Source organism: Aedes albopictus, chromosome 1 (assembly GCF_035046485.1).
Source record: "Aedes albopictus strain Foshan chromosome 1, AalbF5, whole genome shotgun sequence".
NCBI classification, from domain to species: domain Eukaryota; kingdom Metazoa; phylum Arthropoda; class Insecta; order Diptera; family Culicidae; genus Aedes; species Aedes albopictus.
The window spans coordinates 184,253,167-184,274,052 of NC_085136.1; the positions used below are offsets into that span (position 1 = coordinate 184,253,167).

General features: G+C 42.0%; 1 protein-coding gene across 6 annotated transcripts in view; it reads right to left on the reverse strand.

Moving 5' to 3' along the window:
* Positions 1 to 507: 507 nt before the first annotated feature.
* The window catches only part of LOC109405673 (regucalcin), a 50,151-nt gene continuing 29,772 nt past the window's right edge, over positions 508 to 20,886 (reverse strand). For 2 of the 6 annotated variants that reach the window (XM_062845961.1, XM_062845960.1), the window contains 5 exons: positions 13,515 to 13,606; positions 1,528 to 1,635; positions 1,017 to 1,442; positions 810 to 948; positions 508 to 753 (listed from right to left, as the gene is read on the reverse strand). In XM_062845961.1, the coding sequence (XP_062701945.1) occupies positions 549 to 753; positions 810 to 948; positions 1,017 to 1,442; positions 1,528 to 1,635; positions 13,515 to 13,569 (933 nt within the window). In that variant the 5' untranslated portion in view covers positions 13,570 to 13,606 and the 3' untranslated portion in view covers positions 508 to 548. Of the gene's footprint in view, positions 754 to 809; positions 949 to 1,016; positions 1,443 to 1,527; positions 1,636 to 13,514; positions 13,607 to 13,693; positions 13,717 to 13,775; positions 13,881 to 13,921; positions 14,756 to 14,776; positions 14,814 to 20,886 lie in introns of those variants that run through there. The other 4 variants (XM_019678739.3, XM_062845963.1, XM_062845962.1 and 1 more) reach the window with 4 other exon arrangements.

The window sequence follows — 20,886 nt, forward strand, 5'->3', positions numbered from 1 at the left end:
CTCATAAAATACTAAGCTGAGGAGCAGGCTGTGTCCCAGTTGGAACGTTACGCCAAGAAAAGAGAGAGCTGGAATCTTTTAGCAATTTAAAATAATATTGGTTTAAAACATTGGCGAGGGTTGGGTTCTAAAATTGTTTCAATGTGTTGATTTGCAAAACAAGTTTGGCCGTTTTCAAAAATTACACGAGTTTTGTACATTTCGTAATTTTTCTATGATGCCTAAAGACATCATTAATAATGATTATAAAATTGAAATTCTAAATGAAATACAAATTTATTTTTTTACTTCAAAAAAGGCTGACAAAATCGGGTCAAAAAGCTGACAAAATCGGGGGTAGACAAAATCGGGGGTAGACAAAATCGGGAGCTGACAAAATCGGGTCCCCACTGTATGAGAAATATGAATAATACACCAATAGTTTTAATAAATGCAAGAATGGCTCTGTTCACCATAGGTGGATTATATCAGGCTTTTTTTTATCCAGGCATAGAAAAACACGATATGAATGTTGTGTAATTTACGAGATTTTCTTAAACTTTTCTTGATTAACTCAAGTCAACACTGTACATTGGCGTTCCTTTCGCATTCAGACCGGTGACCTTAAACAGTGCGCCTGCTGGAGGAGGTTGCGGCGATTTAAATTCCTTTGCTGCGGTTGTCACAAAAAGAATGTCAAGGTTTGGACCTCCAAAAGCGGCCGAAGTAACTTGTTCGCACGGCAATTTTATTTCTAATTCGATTTTTCCATTCCTGTTAAAAATAAATATATGTATTTACATCATGTTTTTGAAAATGTTAAAACTTACTTGGGATTAATTTTGTAAACTGAAGAGCCGCCAAAGGTCGCCACGTATAAGAATCCTTTCGTATCAATAGTCATTCCGTCAGGAACGAAAGGGGGACGATCTTCATTGACAGTAAAATCGACTACTTTTCTCTCATTTGCTGAAATAAATAAGCACAGCATAGGACAAATTTTCCAGAACTTTCATTTCACCCTCTTTAGCACTTACAAATATCTCCATTTTCGTCCACGTGAAACTCCTTGACATCCAAGTCGCATGAATCAATATAATACAGCAAATTGCCACTCTCGTTCCAGCATAGTCCATTGGAAACGCCAATATTTTCCTTCAACACAATAAACTTGTTCTGCTTGGCATCGTATCGGTAAAAAGTTCCAAGGCGTGCTTCGAAAATGTCTCCTTTTGCTTCTAGTCTCATAGTTCCTGCATAGAAACGACCTTTGGAGTCCGTTTTGGCATCATTGAACCGGTTGTCCGGTAAATCAAACTCAACCTCTCCGATCGTTTTCAAAAATTTAGCTTGTTCAGAAATGCCGTCCCACTCAATGAGAGTAATTTTCTTATCAGTTCCAATTATGAATTCAGTCTTGCTGTCCTTCACCGGGATAATGAATGAAATAACTGGGTATCCATCTATAGCATTTTAGTATAAAATAAGAGAAAATAAATAATAAAGGTCATAAAATATAAGCGCATGTACATTTTGAATATGATCTACCTATTTTTGCAGTAAATGTTTTGTTCTCTGCATAGTCGTATCGATGGATAGTTCCACCATAGATATCATTATAGTATAAAGACTGCTTTTCTATACTCCAGTGAGGGCCTGTAATTTTAAAAATTAAATAAATAGAAAAATAAATCGTTCCGCGGCGCCGAAAATGGATTATCACCAAGAATCTTTCTGGTTTTTGTTCGTCTTGTTCTTATATTTCCGTCGTCACCGAAAGTATTTTTTTACTTTTCTTACACCCATAAGAAGGGTAACGACGAACCGAGCAGATGTCTGTGTGTGTGTGTGTGTGTGTGTGTGTGTGTGTGTGTGTGTGTGTGTGTGTGTGTGTGTGTGTGTGTGTGTGTGTGTGTGTGTGTGTGTGTGTGTGTGTGTGTGTGTGTGTGTGTGTGTGTGTGTGTGTGTTTGTGTGTGTGTTTTTTTTATTCTAGGAGTCCAAAAATCTTCTAAAGACGCTGTGTGTGATTCGAATGTGCGCCTACCCACTAAAAACACTTTCCTAGTTCACCTCCACCTTAAATTCCCCTCCGGTACCACCATGCAGTATTTCTTCGGAGGGGAGGCGTTATGTGCCTTGTGCACCATCACCAATTTGTTATCCTAGTCTTCTTCATGCTATGCGCACCGCTTCGTGTGTGTGTGTGTGTGTGTGTGTGTGTGTGTGTGTGTGTGTGTGTGTGTGTGTGTGTGTGTGTGTGTGTGTGTGTGTGTGTGTGTGTGTGTGTGTGTGTGTGTGTGTGTGTGTGTGTGTGTTTTTCCTCCCAACCTCCCCAGCAGAGAAAACCGATTGGAAAAACTCTGCTACACCTTGACGCCTCGATCCCCCTGGTACCGTGGATACACAGTTATGGATCACACACGGTTACGGATCAATTCGATGTTTACGGTCAAATGTCGCCTTACTGCACAGCATGACATAACATAGCATAGTCTTCATAGCATAAGCACTATACTGTGCAACGCCATGCCATGCTAAGCTGCAACATACGACCGTAAACATCGAATTGATCCGTAACCGTGTGTGATCCATGACTGTGTAACCACGGTACCACTGATATGCGACTGCTTCAGGGGGGCAATGCGCTCATGCGCTCTTCTGCTACTGTGCTCATGCACTTTTTGTCGCTTCTAAATTTGTTATTCTAGTCGTTCTCGTTTTCGTACCTAACCTATCGCCATTCAGCGACACAGTTAGCACAAACATACACCAAATTTGTTATTCTAATATCATCAGCAAGTACTTCGGATCATACTAAGTTTCTCCGAGGAACGGTGCCGTTTCAGCACTCCAGCTTTTCGCGCACGACTCGTGTAGTCCCTGACGGTGGATCTACCCTACGCCGACAAAGAATTCCCCGGCAGTGGAACATCTTCCGAAACCGTTTCTTCCCAGACAGGTGCCGAGGTCTCTCCTGCGATTCCGGTTGGAGACTGGCTTCCGGTTCACAGGCGCCCCGACGACCAAATTCCGGTGCTTCTTCGCGATAGACTCGGTCTAGTCCCCGGCGGTGGCCCTAGCCTACTCCGACGGAGAAAAACCCCGGCGGTGGAAGTTCTCCCGATACCGATGTTTCTATCCCGACCAGTAAGGTGCCGAAGTCGGTCCGGCGATTCCGGTTGGTGGTGGACTTCCGGTTCACCGGCGCTCCGACGACCAAAAACCGGTGCCACGTTACGGACGACTCAGTCATGTCCCCGGCGGTGCACAGTGGGAAAAAACCGACCCAAAAAGGCACCTAATTATTGCGGCTGATTGCGATCTTTGAGGCCCATCTTTTCCGAATGGAAAAATGCCAAGGAATCGATTGGTGATAGTTTCATTCACCGGAATTGAGTGTAAGTGTCCATTTTGCCTCATTTTCCCCTAAAAAACACTGTTTTTCTGAATTAAATAATGGTTTCAACTGATTGCGGCTAACCAACCATTTTTTTATTGATGTAGAATTGACAGGTGCATTCTATGGAGCATACCTCGATCTGTGTCTTTGACTGGAAGTGCCCATTTTGCCCCATTTTCCCCTAAAAATACTGTTTTTCTGGATTAAAAAATAGTTTCAACTGATTGCGGCTAACCAACCATTTTTTTCTTGATGTTAAATTTACAGGTGCATTCTATGGGACACACCTTGATTTGTGTCATTGAAAGAAAGTGCCCATTTTGCCTCATTTTCCCCTAAAATACAGTTATTCTGAATTAAAAAATAGTTTCAACTGGTTGCGGCCAACCAACCAATTTTTACCTGATGTAGAATTAACCGGCACATACTTTGGGGTGCACCTCGATATATGTCATTGACTGGAAGTGCCCATTTTGCCTCATTTTCCCCTAAAAATACTGTTTTTTCTGAATTAAAAATTAGTATCAACTGATTGCGGCTTACCTATTATTTTTTCTTGATGTAGAATTGACAGGTGCATTTCTTGAGGCACACCTCTTCCCGTGTCCTTGACTGGAAGTGCTCATTTTGCACAATTTTCCCCTATAAAAACTGTTTTTCTGGATTAAAAAAATAGTTTTAACTGATTGCGGCTAACCAACCATTTTCAATCTGTTTCAGAATTAACCGGCGCACCTCGATCTGTGTCTTTGACTGGAAGTACCCATTTTGCCCCATTTTCCCCTTAAAATACTATTTTTATGAATTAAAGAGATGTTTCAACTGATTGCAGCTAACCAATCGATTTTTGCTTGATGTAGAATTAACTGGCGCATATTTTTTGGCACACCTCGTTCTGTGTCTTTGGGTGGTGGTGCCTATTTTGCTCCATTTTCCTCTAAACTACGGGTTTTCTGGATTTAAAAATAATTTCAATTGATTTCAACTAACCAATATTTTTTCCTGAAATTGAATCGACCTATGCATATTATGGAATACACCTCGCGCTATGCGTTAGTCTGAAATTGCCCGTTTCACCCCATTTTCCCCTAAAATACTGTTTTCTGGGTTAAAAAGTTTGTTCCAACTAACTAAAACAGTGTTTTAGGAGAAAACAGGACAACATGACCACCTCCAATCAATGACACAAAGTTTGTCTGACAATATGCTCTGATCAATTCCACATGAGGAAAAACTTGTTTTGTTAGCTTAAGCTGTTAGCTTAAATTGCTTAGCTTGTTAGCTTAAATAAGTTGAAATTGTTTCTCAAACGAGAAAAACAGTGTTTTAGGGGGTAAAGGGGGAAATGGGCACTTCTAGTCATAATGCATCGATTAATTTCACATTAGGAAAAAAAAAGCTTGGTTAACCGCAATTAGTTGGAACTAATTAGGGGAAAATTGGTTAAACGGGCAATTTCAGACTAACGCATAGCGCGAGGTGTATCCCATAGGGGCTGTCCATAAACCACGTGGTCATTTTTTTTGGGGCTTCTCAACCCGCGTGGTCATTAGTCCATACAAAATTTTTTATTCGTCCATACAAAATGGTCATTGGCCGAACCCCCCCCCCCCCCTCATGACCACGTGGTTTATGGACAGCCCCATAGTATGCATAGGTCGATTCTACATCAGGAAAAAAATATTGATTAGCTGCAATCAATTGAAATTATTTTTAAATCCAGAAAATCCGTAGTTTAGGGGAAAATAGAGCAAAATGGGCACTACCACACAAAGACACAGAACGAGGTGCACCTTAAATTATGTGCCGGTTAATTCTACATCAAGTAAAAATTGATTGATTAGCCGCAATCAGTTGATACAATTGTATAATTAAGAAAAATAGTATTTTTAGGGGAAAATGGGGCAAAATGGGTGCTTCCAGTCAACGACACAGATCAAGGTGTGCCCCAAAGCATGCGCCGGTTGATTCTACATCAGGTAAAAATTGGTTGGTTAGCCACAATCAGTTAAAACTATTTTTTAATCCAGAAAAACAGTTTTTATAGGGGAAAATTGTGCAAAATGAGCACTTCCAGTCAAGGACACGGGAAGAGGTGTGCATCAAGAAATGCACCTGTCAATTCTACATCAAGAAAAAATGGTAGGTAAGCCGCAATCAGTTGATACTATTTTTTAATTCAGAAAAACACAGTATTTTTAGGGGAAAATGTGGCAAAATGGGCACTTCCAGTCAATGACATATATCGAGGTGCACCCCAAAGTATGTGCTGGTTAATTCTACATCAGGTAAAAATTAGTTGGTTGGCCGCAACCAGTTGAAACTATTTTTCAATTCAGAATAACTGTATTTTAGGGGAAAATGAGGCAAAACGGGCACTTTCATTCAATGACACAAATCAAGGTGTGTCCCATAGAATGCACCTGTAAATTTAACATCAAGAAAAAAATGGTTGGTTAGCCGCAATCAGTTGAAACTATTTTTTATCCAGAAAAACAGTATTTTTAGAGGAAAATGAGGCAAAATGAGCACTTCCAGTCAAAGACACAGATCGAGGTATGCTCCATAAAATGCACCTGTCAATTCTACATCAATAAAAAATTGGTTGGTTAGCCGCAATCAGTTGAAACCATTATTTAATTCAGAAAAACAGTGTTTTTTAGGGGAAAATGGGGCAAAATGGACACTTACACTCAATTCCGGTGAATGAAACTATCACCAATCGATTCCTTGGCATTTTTCCATTCGGAAAAGATGGGCTTCAAAGATCGCAATCAGCCGCAATAATTAGGTGCCTTTTTGGGTCGGTTTTTTCCCACTGTGCGGTGGATCATGCCTACCCGGATCGCGTTCCGCCGCTCTCTGGTCTTCGCGCCACTTCCTCTGCAGCGCGGACAGTACCTTCGTTACTGTTCTGTCGACAGCGTTCCACGTGTTTTCATCGCGACACATCTCTTCGACAATGTTGTCGACTGTCACTCCGCCCAGCAAGACGCGAATTTCTTCGAACCTGGGGCATTCGGAAACGACATGTTCCGGTGTCTCCTCCACGTTAACACACTCCGGGCAAAAGGGCGAAAGAGCGTGCCCAAACCGGTGCAGGTGTGTGTGTGTGTGTGTGTGTGTGTGTGTGTGTGTGTGTGTGTGTGTGTGTGTGTGTGTGTGTGTGTGTGTGTGTGTGTGTGTGTGTGTGTGTGTGTGTGTGTGTGTGTGTGTGTGTGTGTGTGTGTGTGTGTGTGTGTGTGTGTGTGTGTGTGTGTGTGTGTGTGTGTGTGTGTGTGTGTGTGTGTGTGTGTGTGTGTGTGTGTGTGTGTGTGTGTGTGTGTGTGTGTGTGTGTGTGTGTGTGTGTGTGTGTGTGTGTGTGTGTGAACAGTAGTTTTGACAAACAACATATACAAAAACAAAGTGTAACATATTAAATATCTCAGTCGCCTGTCTTCCGATTTGGGTTTTTTTATGCGCCAAATGAAAGAGCTCTACAACATCCTAGTAGAACCCTTTTGAATTTAATTACGATCGGACACTTTGTTACCGAGATATCTTTCGACGAGTACTTGGAAGTAATACAGGTTAGCTTATTGAGAGATTTTTGACCAAGTGTATCATAATAAATATCTCAGCCGTTTGTCAACCGATTTGAGTTCTCTTGGCAGCAAATGAAAGCTGCAACATCACAACATAGTAGAACACTCTGAAATTTTATTTCGATTGGACATTTGGTTACTGAGAACCAGTACTTAGGAGTTCTACAACTATACTTTTTGCAATTACGTGGCATAAGATTGCACTTTTCAATTGTCGAAACTGTGCAGAAAAGGCCTACTTTTCTTGACTAGCTCAAAAGTGCCGAAAATTAGTGCTTTTCAGCACTTTTAATAGTGCCGAAAAGTACTACTTTTCGGCACCTTTGCAATGGTACACTTTTCACAAGTTTCCTGAAGCACTAATGTTCTTATAGAAGCGATTCCAATTCTGATTTGATCAACCAAACAGACAGATTTAGAAGCAGCAGCACAATAAACGCTCGTTGACGACGCGACTCCGAGTAGTTGTGATACTTATAAACATAGCCTACCACCTGATTGAAAAATGGACTTGTGCGCATGGATGCTCGCACATGGATTCAGCTGACACCTCTGCCTGAGCAGTCAGAAATGATCGTACTTAAGGGTATTCTTCGTAATTGCAAAAAAAAGTTGTATGTAACGCCACAGAGAAACAGACGTCACACTCTATTCGCTTCCCATCGATTACCTTTTTAACGATTGATTCAAATATTCGGTAGTTGATCAATTGATCAGTCGCGTCGCTGGCATCGTTTTTGCTCCTGTTTGACGTTTGCTCACTACCGCCATCTAATGGTGGCTTGTCCAAACACGGCATGATTAGCATTGAGCGATTACGATTTCGTGACGATGATTTTTAATATAATTTGTTCTAAGTGTTACGTCTGTTTCTCTGTGGTAACGCGTTGCAAAACTCGATTTTTTCAGCACTTGTCGTATTTATCCAACTCGGCAAGCCTCGTTGGATAAATGTACGACTCGTGCAGAAAAAATCATCATTTTGCAACTTGTTGCCTAAGACGATGCCCACCAATGCGTGAGTAAACCCAAATTGGCAACCGCCTTCATAACGCACGAACCCCACCAGCCGTTGCCAAATCGGTTTTAAAATGACAACCTACCTTCCCGGTGAACAGTGGATTCATATATTTAGCAACCAGACCCAACCGTTGCTATCGCGGTTGATATCACTTTCTTCATGATTCCAATCTGACTAACAAACAAAACAAGACAGCTTTGTACAAGTAAAATATAAAAAAAATGATTATTTTTGAATTTTTGAAACTGTTGTTCTCTCATGCATTTAAGATTGCGTTTGTCACAAATGGACACATATTGAAGATAAAGCTTAATGCTAGGCGAGGTGTGATGTGTCGAAAGATTCGATTGTTCAAACGAACCGAAGAACGGTGTATTTTTAAAACTATTGTATACGAAAACTTCCTTAAAATTTCCAATGGGAACGTGCAAATGGCTTCGGCAAACCGCAAGCCCCGAGTGGAATAAAAAAAAGGTGACATTCAATCAATAAAAGCGTCAGCCAATTTACTGACTGCATGGCTCCAATCAACACTTGTTCGCAAAAACAGTACTTCTGCAATTCCTCAGGGATTTCTTCAAGAATTCCTTGGCGAATTTCTCCAGGTGTTCCTTGAGGTTCCTTGAGATTCTTCCACCAATTTCTTCAGGGTATCTTTTAGGAGCTCATTCTTGGTTTACAAGGGGAGTTCCTTCCGAGAATTTTTCAGAAGTTCCCTCTTAAATTTCCTAGTCATTTTACCAGGAAAGCTACATCCGTCCGTTTATATCCGTCAGAAGTTCTGTCTGGGGTTCCCCCTGAAGATTTTTCAAGGACTTTTCTAGAAATTTCGTCAGGAATTCCTTCGGAGCATCCTCTAGGATCTTTTTTTTCGGAAAATACTCAAGGAATTCGTTGGAAGAATCATCCAGGAATTCCCACAGGGATTCTTCTAGGAATCTAGCAGAACTCCTGGAATTCTCTCAGGGATTCCTCCGAGAATGTCCTCGGGGATTTATCCAGGAGTTTCTTCCGGCATTCCCCTTAGAATTCCTACCGGGATTTTTCCGGGAATTTCTACCGGGATTCCCCCGGTAATTCTTTCCAGAATTGCTCAGGGAATTCCTTCCAAGATTCCCGGAAATTCCTTCTAAGATTCCCCGGGAATTCCTTCCAAGATTCCCCGGGAATTCCTTCCGAGATTCCGCGGGAATTCTTTCTGTGAACCCCCGGGAATTCCTTCCGAGATCCCCCGGGAATACCTTCCGAGATTCCCCGGGAATTCCTTCCGAGATTCAGCGAGAATTCCTCCCAAGATTCCCTCCGAGATTCCCCTGGGATTTACCCGGGCATGTCTTTTGGCATTTCCTTCCGGGATTGCCATGGGAATACTTTCTGGGACTTCCATGGTAGTTTCTTCAGAGATATCCTCAGAAATGCATTCAGGAATTTCTCCAAAAGTTCTTTCAGGGATTCATCAATGAGATTCAAGGCTTTATCTAGGAGTTCCTTTAAGGAGTTTTATCATGAATTCTTTCAGGCGTTTCTTCAGGGATTCCTTCAGAGATCCCTCCAGGAAGTCCATCAGAGATTCCTCAAAGAACTTCTTCAGGGATTACTCTTGAAATTTCTCCAAGGATTTAAAAATTTGAACGAAAGACTTGAGGAATTAATTATCCACATTCTGGAACTTTCGTACAATTGAAAATGATAATATGAGGAACAATAAATGATGTTGTCATATATTTGCTTCTCTGTACTTTGTTTACGATATGAAGTACTATTACCAACCACCAGTGGGGAGATGAGGTAGTATTTTACCAACGATTATGTGAACGCACGGTGCGAAAACGGGTGGGTATCAGAAATAGAACCGATTTGCACACCTCTACTACTCACCGACTTACTACGCACTGGTGGGGATAGTCTAAATAACTATTTCGAGATTTTTGACAAAGTGTATCATATTATCGCGATTATCCAGCGTCACGAGTTCAAGAAACAACAGGACGATGCGTTTCAATATCCATCGCTTGTCAGCCGAAGGAATTGCTGCACAGTACCATCAGAAGCTGACGAGAGGATAAGAGAGACCAACGGATCTGAAAATGTCAACAGCTTATGGAGAGTTATCCACGAAGCAGTGACAACAACAGCGCAAGAGGTGATAGGTACAGCTCAGCGACGCCAACGTAATGGTTGGTTTGACAAGGACTGCCAACGAGTGACGAACGAAAAGAGAAACGAATCCACCGCATATTGCTGGTGCGCAGGAAAGTATGGACAGGAACGATACGCGGAGGTTTTATGCAACTGCCAATGTCGCGTGGTACAAGACTGCGCCAGTGCCCGCCATGTGCAATGACCGGGAAGGAAATTTGCTGACAGACAAAGCAATGGTGGCAGCCAGGTGGAAGGAGCACTTCGAAGATTTGTTGAATGGTAGCAGCGAAGGAGCACCCAGGAACAGGATTAACATAATGGATGACAGTCAAGCAGTGGAACCACCAACACTGCATGAGGTTAAAAAGGCCCTTAAGGAGCTGAAAAACAGCAAAGCTGCTGGCAAGGACGAGATCCCGGTCGAACTTCTTAAGCACGGAAGCGAGCAGCTACATCAATTAATCCACCAGATTATTATAAAGATTTGGGAGATAAAAAAAAATTTGTCCACCAGTTCGTTGGATGGCCTCATATGCCCAATCTACAAGAAAGGGCACAGACTGGAGTGAGCCAATTACAGAGAAATTACCCTTTTAAATTCGGCGTATAAGATACTGTCGCGTGTCCTGTTCAACAAACTGCGACCTCTTGAGAAGTCCTTCGTCGGCGAATACCAGGCTGGTTTTCGTGAGGGCCGATCAACGACGGATCAAATGTTTGTCCTGCGGATGATCCTAGATAAATTTCGGGAATATAACTTGCATACTCACCATCTGTTTGATTTTAAAGCAGCGTACGATTCAGTGAAAAGAAATGAGCTTTGGCAGATAATGTCAGAACATGATTTTCCGGCGAAACTAATTAGACTGATGCGCGCAACGCTGGATGGATCAAAATCAAGTATTCGGATCGCGGACGAAGTGTCTACATCGTTTGTGACCTTGGATGGATTGAAGCAGGGGGATGCTCTTTCAAATTTATTATTTAACATTGCACTCGAAGGAGCGATTAGGAGGTCAGGCGTGCAGAGGAATGGCTCTATCATCACACGGTCGCACATGCTGCTCGGGTGTGCGGACGATATTGATCTCATCGGCATCGATCGTAGGGCAGTGGAGGAAGCTTATGCTCATCTGAAGAGAGAGACAGCGAGGATAGGCTTGACGATTAACTCTACCAAGACGAAGTACATGATAGCGGGTAGAGACAGAAGCAGGCCTAGTGGTGTTAGTGCTGAGGTAGTGATTGATGGGGAAGTGTTTGAAGTTGTTGAAGAATTTGTTTATCTTGGAACACTTGTGATGTGATATCCCAACTAACAATCACTCGTTTTACAAGCACCTTCACGACAAATTGATTCAGCATGATGCTGAATAACATTTAGATAATTTTTAGGCACAACCTTTGTTCGGGTTTTGTTCACACAAATTTGGAAAAAACTATAAAGCAAAGTGTTGTGTACCAACTGAACTGTTTACTGTTAAATCGTTTTACAACTATATAGTAAAGCTGTTATTCAGCTTGAGCAAAAATGATTAAAAATTAAAAAATGCAAAAATTTTCAATTTTCACGAGAGTTTATGATTGGAACTTAATGCTGTGAACAGTTATTGTGAAAAAATAACTACACATAAATTTACCTAAATCTAGATTCGAATTCGAGACTCGTCGATCGCCAGCCGCATGCCTTCCTATCTGCGCCATCCTAGACTCTAGAGATGATGAATTGCAGCGCTCAAATCAAAACATAAATTTCTCGTGGTTTAGTAATGATCAGACTTCGACTCCTATTCAGCAGTGGTGAATTAGTACAACATTATGGTGAACGACTGAACAACAGATTAATTCAGCTGTTGTTCAGTAAAAACCACGTGTTTTTCATCATGTACTCTGAGTCGAAGTGTGATGAAACGAAAGCGCTTATTTGACTTGCGAAAACACATTATACAGATACATGTGCTAATTTTTACATGAACTCAACAAGAAGCAGAAAAAAAGTCTTGTTAAACTATGTTGTAAAGAAATAACTGCGAGTCGAATAAAAATCTTAATGAACGATTTAAAAGTGTTTTAAATTATCATTGTTAATACAAATACGAAACATTGGCTACTTTTTCAATGGACTACCCGCTTTGCGCGCAGCCACAGTTGATCAGCAGGAGTAAATCAATTTAATTTTGTATGGCGAAATGCATCTAAACTTGAATTACTTGAAATACAAACCTTTTCCCGAAAAAATATTTGGTAGGCTTAATAGTGGTCACCATTGTGCACAACCACTACCAAATATTTTTTCGAATAATGTGTTCCACTTTGAAGAATTTGCCTTTAGATGGTATTCGCCATACAATATTTTTGCGATTTACTTTTAGCGATTTTTCGCGCATAGAAACTAGCGCCACATTGGTCGATGCGGAGAGTAGGAAAACAGCCGATGTAGTTAATTCATTGAAATAGCATTTGTACAGTAATGTGTACAGCGTAATTCTAGTTCAGCTATAATTACTATTATAAAGCAACAATTCAGCGTGCATGCTTGTTAGCGGCTGGTGATTGTTAGTTGGGATGTGACAATGACGTTTCCGGTGAAGTGAAAAGGCGTATTGCAGCTGCGAATAGGGCCTTTTACGGATTGCGTAGCCAGCTTAGGTCCCGTAACTTGCAAACGCAAACAAAATTCGCTCTGTATAAGACGCTGATTCTTCCGGTTGCCCTCTGCGGTCACGAAGCGTGGACGTTAAAGGAGGTAGACCGAAAAGCTTTCGGAGTTTTTGAGCGCAAAGTGCTGCGGACAATTCTCGGTGGGAAACAAGAAAATGGAGTGTGGCGCAGACCCATGAATCACGAGTTGTACCAAGTGCACGAAGATGCGAATATTGTGAAACGTATAAAATACGGCAGACTTCAGTGGGCTAGACACGTAGTGCGAATGTCGGAAGAAGAACAGCGAAAACAGTATTCAGCAGAGAACCCGGTAAAGGAAGCGAATTCGTGGGCGGTCGCGAACTCGCTGGCTGCACGCGGTTGAAGAAGATCTACGATCCCTACACGTTCGGGGAAACTGGAGGAACATCGCCCAAGACCGACGAAGATGGTGCTCTACTATACGCTCGGCGTTGGAGTAAAGTTACTTTGTAGCCAACAAGGTATCAAGGTAAGGTATCTACGATTTTCTTACCCATTTGTTAATCGATTCAAGATCTTTTAGCAGTTAACGACAATATTCCAGAATATTCTAGCTATTTTTAAGCATTCCATACAAGATTCAAGGAGGTGCTTGACATTTCTGGTTGTTTTATCCATTTGGCGATAAGTTTGAAAAATCGTTCTACATATATGTCACGTCTGTTTGTCTGTGATGAAATTAACCTTTAATAAATACATACCTTCTCCCAATACATTCAAGGGTGATGGTAGTTGCTCCACTTTATAGGAAGTCATGGTTAAAAATTAAAAATATATTGAAGTAGGTGAAGTTCTGAAAAAAAATGAAATAGAATAATGTAACTTTTTAGCATAGCATTTATAAAAATAAAAAACGGGTTTGTATTGAATCAAGAATTACGTCCAAATTGGTAGACACCGCGTTTTTATAAATAATAGTCAGATGAACGTAAAAATGTGGTACTCAAATAATAAGGATTCACCAAGAAAAGCGGTTCTGATTTGAACTGAGCTCCTTCTAATTCTGATTTAAACTGTAAATATACTTGAAAGCTTAAACGCGGCAAGGCTACTACTGCTTACGCGACGATAGCCCGAAAACTTGTGACAGTTACGCGTCATAGCTTACCTGATCGATCAAAAAAGTTATGCTCACACGTGGGTTCCCTTGGAACCTAGCTTGGAACATAAGCTAGTGCAAATATTTTCGTGGCATATTTTTGGAAAAAATAAAATGTGTGCAACTCATTTCAAAGACTCGTTTTTCAGCACTCGTGGTGTTTATAATGTACTGATGTAATGTGCTGAAAAAATCAACATTTTGCAATTTGTCGAATAAATAACTATAAAGTCTTTGATATCACTTAGCTAACGAAATGATTTTTTTTAATCAGAATTTGTTTAGTCATATTGATTATTACAGAACATGTAGTGGGATTAAACCACGTTGGTTTTGAACTTATCAGCAGACTTTAAAATTTTCATTGTCAATGAATACAATCAACATGAATTTTGAAAATTTTACGCTGAGGGATCAAAATAAAATTTATTTTGGTTAAATAATTTTCTCACTGAATAAATAGGTTTTCTGTCACTGAGAATTTTCACTGACAAACATAAATTGGCCGTAACAACCGATTATTTTTTTAAATCTCCACAAAACTGAGGTAAAGGATTCCAAGCTATCTGCTCCATTTATTCATTAAGTCGAATTGTACATCTGTTAACAATAATGGGACATTTTACGATGTGTAAGAAAAGTTGAATGAAAGAGGTAAAGCATTCAGCTGACAATGAATGCGACGAAACACGAATGAAAAATTGAGAATGTCAATCTTCACTTTGGATCTTCGAATTTTTGACACACTGCTTTATCCGGGATAATCGTCAGTTCTTCTTTTTCCATGTTCCACTAATTAAATAAATGACACATTTCGTTAATAACGACCCAACCTTCAGTGTTCAAACTATTCCCACTGCTTACCTACACGACTGCTACCGAAAGAATGATTCGTTTTTTCAACTCGGTATGGTTTAAGAAAGCATTTTGGGGTTCCGTCTATCATTAACAACACATTCACACACAAAAAATTATCAGTTTCTGTCTGTTTCGTAACGTTCCTATTACATATTATGGAGCCCATTAAAGGATGCTATAGTTCTAGAGAGAAGCGGTATAATTCATCTTTTTCGAGTCTTTTTCTTGATAATGCTATAACGAAGCAGACAAGATAAAGAAACCAATTCCGTCTTCTCGGCCAGTGATTATGAAGTGTAACTTTATGGCCTTTTTGTTAATTATTATGTGCGGCAAATGATTTAAAATATATGTCTACATAAAATATGTGGGTGCCATGAAGCAAAAGTTGAGGAAGAAAACGACTCAAAATCATAACTATGTGCTGGCCTGAACCGCACATCAGTCGAATTTATATAATTATAATGATAATAATAAATAATAAATACAAAAATTAATAATACACTAAGGTCTTTTTTTACACGGGGATACGTACCGTGTAAAAAAACTTGTTAATTCGCGAATCCGTGTAAAAAGACCGTGCTAATTCGCGAAACCGTGTAAAAAACCGTGCTAATTTGAGAAACCGTGTAAATAAATATCATGATAATTCGGGAACCCTTGTAAAAAAAAAACAAATTGAAATCTGAAAACATTTGAAATGTTCTCATTAGGGTGCCAATGAAAATCGACTTTTCGAATTTCAGAAACGGGTGTTGCTCAAAAGTTTCGTCTCCTCAAAACAAGTCCCCGTGTAAAATTTCAGCCTAATCGGACATCGCTAAGTGTTTGACCAAAGCGGTCAAAGTTTGGCTGTTTTCAAACACTAAAAATATCCATGGAATACATGAAAATTTCGAAATCGAAAAAAAAATTTTGATGCCAAATGCCTTAAAAGTTCATGAAACGTCGAGATCTAGTGTTATCTAAAAAAAAAAAATTTTGAAAAAAAATTACTTTTTGGATTTAGAATTTCTGCATTAACATGTCTAAAGGGTCTAAGGCACCCTACACACTACTAAAACCGTTTGACCAACATTGGCACCGCCCTCAGGTTGGTCGAACCAGCGAATGTTTCTGCAACCGTATGACGAACTGCCAAATCGTGTTGCACCAACATGTCGCTTTGGTTGCACCAACATCATCCCCCATTTGAAATCGCACTATGTGCAACAACACTACACACGGTACGATCGGTTCGTCAAACATTGGCTCCGCCCACCGTTGGTTTGAGTAAAATCAAACTGGTTTGATTTTTGCCAACCAAACCATCAACCGTCAAATCGGTTTGACGAACTGCCAAATCGGTTCGTCAAACAGCATCACACACGGTCAAACACAGCACCAACTCTACCACCATCCTGGGGGCGGAGTCAATGTTGGTCAAACCGTTTGACTGGTGTGTAGGGTGCCTAACTCTGTAAACAAACATTAGTCCTGTTCAACGACGTAGGTTGAACTTGCTCGAAGTTGCTGCATCTCGCTCTTACCCGTTGGTTGACAAATGGGTAAGAGCAAGATGCAGCAACTTCGAGCAAGTTCAACCTGCGTCGTTGAACAGGACTATTGTTTCTGTCGCTGTAGGGCCTATCTCGATCCATCCACGCATGTCGACACCCTTAACAGAAAGAACGAAGTTAGATCTTTCTGATAACGGCCCCCAGATGCGTGGGTGGATGGAGATAGACCCTACAGCGACAGAAACAATGTTTGTTTCCAAACGAGTTATACCCTTTAGACATGTTAATGCAGATTTAGTTGCTGAAATATCCATAGCAATAGTGCTGAAACTGTCTTATATCATTATAGGGCACTGCATTGTTTTGATTTAGTATGGGATTTTGATGTTTCTTGGCCTTTTTGTTTACAAAATTTCTGTAAGAGTAAAAGAGATGGAATGAATTCCATGCAGTGCCCTATTGGCAACTGCTAGCATACTATATGTCATATTTCGTTAGGGTGGATCACTTATTTTGCATTAGGGTGGTCCTTTTTGTAGAAAAAAAAAAATAAAAAAAAGACGTATGTGGCAACCCCAACCCCACCTAATGCATCTGAGAGGAGCCAACATCTATCGTGTATCCACAATGGAATCCTTTGTGGATACACAAATGTTTACATAGAAGATGTTGGATTCTTGAAAATGGCGGCCTCGCACCCTGTTTTTTTTTGTCTGTATTAACGAGATTTTTAACCCTTGGCTAGTTCATCTCGGGACCCACGTTTTACATCCCTTCCGAAGGAAGAACCCACATTTTGTGAGTATGTGTCGGGAGTGGGATTCGATCCCAGGTCCTCGGCGTGATAGTCAAGTGTTCTAACCACCACACCAGGTCCGCTCCAACCTCGCACCCTGTTGATCTCATACATATTGCGCGCAAACCCCAAAATTTTATTCCCACCTTTGGGTTTCCACGCCGAAGACTCAGCGCCAGATTCGGCGACAAAGAGATTTACCAGCAGTCGCCGGACAGTTGGCAATCCTGATATTTGACGGCGGTCATCCGTTAGCTGTGGGAGTGGATTGTTGTCATGCAAATAGAGCATTTCGCTGAAAATGCATGTGTATTTTGTTATTGTTGACAGATTTTTGTCTGTGTAGTGTGAAATATAGCGATTTGCTGTATCGCGTAAGCTTCCGCTGGGAGAAAACGTCATATAACTCAGCGAGGCAAAGAAAATTTTCAATGAAAAATGCAATATATACATACATTTATTTGTTCAACATCACATTTAAGACAATGCATAATCAACAATAGTACGCCGCAATACTCGGTTTGTGGCTGCCGCTCTCCATCCTCGGTCGCGCCCAATGCTCGCCAGGTCACGCTCCACCTGGTCTGCCCATCGTGCTCTGTGCGCTCCACGCCTTCTAGTGCCAACCGGATCCGTAGCAAACACCAGCTTTGCAGGGTTGTTGTCCATGTCTGGCATTATAGCAACGTGCCCTGCCCACCGTATTCTTACGGCTTTGGCCACCTTCTGGATGCTGGGTTCGTCGTAAAGAGCAGCGAGTTCGTGGTTCATCCTTCTCCGCCACACACCGTTCTCCTGCACACCGCCGAAAATCGTCATTAGCACGCGTCGCTCGAAAACTCCGAGTTCTTGCAGGTCCTCCTCGAGCATGGTCCATGTCTCGTGTCCGTAGAGGACCACCGGTCTTATTAGCGTCTTGTACATGGTGCATTTGGTGCGTGGATGAATCTTTTTCGACCACAGTTTCTTCTGGAGCCCGTAGTAGGCCCGACTTCCGGTGATGATGCGCCTCCAAATTTCACGGTTCACGTTATTGTCAGCCGTCAGTAAGGATCCGAGATAGACGAATTCTTGCATCACCTCAAAAGTATCCCCGTCTATCGTAACATTAATACCCAGACGGATCCGGTCGTGTTCGGTTCCGCCTACCAGCATGTACTTTGTTTTTGAGGCATTCACCACCAGTCCAACCTTTGCGGCTTCGCGTTTCAGGCGGGAGCACAGCACTTCCACCGTTCCAAATGTTCTGACAATAATGTCCATGTCGTCCGCAAAGCACACAAATGGACTACCCGCTTTGCGCGCAGCCACAGTTGATCAGCAGGAGTAAATCAATTTAATTTTGTATGGCGAAATGAATCTAAACTTGAATTACTTGAAATACAAAGCTTTTCCCGAAAAAATATTTGGTAGGCTTAATAGTGGTCACTATTGTGCACAACCACTACCAAATATTTTTTCGAATAATGTGTTCCACTTTGAAGAATTTGCCTTTAGATGGTATTCGCCATACAATATTTTTGCGATTTACTTTTAGCGATTTTTCGCGCATAGAAGCTAGCGCCACATTGGTCGATGCGGAGAGTAGGAAAACAGGCGATGTAGTTAATTCATTGATCGAATTTTGTGAAAATCGTTCCCCGGCTGTTGAGCCCGGCTCGTCGCATCACACCTTCCAGAGCGATGTTGAAGAGTAGGCATGAGAGTCCATCACCTTGTCGCAGTCCCCGGCGAGATTCGAATGAACTGGATAGTTCATCCGAAAACCTTACGCAGTTTAGCACACCGTCCATCGTTGCTTTAATCAGTCTAGTCAGCTTCCCAGGAAAGCCGTTTTCGTCCATGATTCTGTTGAATGGTAGGTACATCCTTGGAGGTGCATCACACAGCTCAGTGGAGAGCTAGGTATCAACTGGTATACTGGTAAATGGAAATAAATTGTAAATATGTTATACCTAGATTGAATAAAGGAGAGGCACTGAGCTGGTAGCGATATCAGTCAGTGCCTGGGTTTGGAGAACAAAGCCTCGCCTGTGTTTTTATTTCCAACAGGTTATGGGTCCAGGGACGCCCTGGTGGTGGTTCGGGAAGCGAGGAGACCGAGATGCGGTATCCAAGATACGATGAGGAGGCCAATACCCGATGAGGTGTCAAGATGCGATGAGGCCTGGTGCCAATATTCGTTGAGACACCAAGATGCGGTGAGGGGACCAACACTCGATGAGGATTGATAGCTGTGTGGGACCTGCGCTGGAACCAAGAGGCAGAGGGTGCTGGCTGATCGATGGACGCTGGAGCTGGATGGCAGAAGGTACTTGAGGCGGAAGACACTTCGAGCCAGGATGAGCTTGGTAGCCTCTTAGTAGCAGACGTAGCTTGGAGCCAGGGCCTGGTAGCTTGGAGCCAGGAGGAGTCTAGTAGCTCGGTAAGGTCTGCTAAGGAGGAGCTCGGTAGGCTGGAGGAGTACGTGGCCAGGTGAAGCTCGGGACGCGTCGGATCTGAGAGTGTGTGATGAGGAGGAGTGTTGAATGATAGGTACATCCTTGGAGGTGCATCACACAGCTCAGTGGAGAGCTAGGTATCAACTGGTATACTGGTAAATGGAAATACATTGTAAATATGTTATACCTAGAATAAAGGAGGTGGTGAGCTGGTAGCGATATCAGTCAGTGCCTGGGTTTGGAGAACAAAGCCTCGCCTGTGTTTTTATTTCCAACAGATTCTCCATAGCTCTGCGCGGTCGATACTATCGTATGCCGCCTTGAAGTCGATGAACAGGTGATGCGTTGGGACCTGTTATTCGCGGTATTTTTGAAGGATTTGCCGTACGGTGAAGATCAGGTCCGTTGTCGACCGGCCGTCGATCAAGCCGGTTTGATAACTTCCCACGAACTCATTAGTTTTAGGTGACAGACGACGGAAGATAATCTGGGATAGCACTTTGTAGGCAGCATTCAAAATAATGATCGCCCTGTATGGGGCAGATTACCTCTTCCTTCCACTCCTCCGGTAGCTGTTCGGTTTCCCAGACCCTGACTATCAGCCGATGAGGACAGGTGGCTAACATTCCTGGGCCCATCTTGGTGAGTTCAGCTGCGATACCATCCTTACCAGCTGCTTTGTTGATTTTGAACTGGTGAATGGCATCCTTAACTTCCCTCAGCGTGGGACTTGGTTCATTTCAGTCCTCCGCTGCACTGGCGTCGTCGTTTCCTCCGTTGCCGTGGTCTCCCTTGCCTACGTTCTCAATGCCATTCAGGTGCTGATCGAAGTGCTGCTTCCACCTTTCAATCACCTCATGGACGTCCGTCAAGAGGCCTCCGTCCTTATCCCTGCATATTTCGGCTCGCGGCACGAAGCCGTTGCGGGATGCGTTGAGCTTCTGATAGAACTTCCGTGTTTCCATTTCTTCACATTCCGCTTCTTCCAGGCGGCGCTTTTTCTCCCGAAAGAGGCGGGTCTGCTGTTTCCGCTTCTGTTTGTAACGTTCCACGTTCTATCGGGTCCCTTCCCGCATAATCACCAACTGTAAATGCAACGTTTCTCATACTGTAGATGACTATCAGCAATTGTCATTTACCCATTCACCAAACTGTCCGAGATAACAGTAAGATATCCATTCCATGTACAGATTTGCCAATTTGACAAATGGTAATCCGCCAAATAACAGTATGTGGAATAGGCGGTTAAGATAGGTTACCATAAAAAATCGCTCATTTTCTCGAACAATTTTTTCGCAAAACAGTAAATGATACGGTCAATTTATTATCCACTTTTCAGACAATTCACTGCATAACAAATGGTTAAAGAGTAGTAAAACA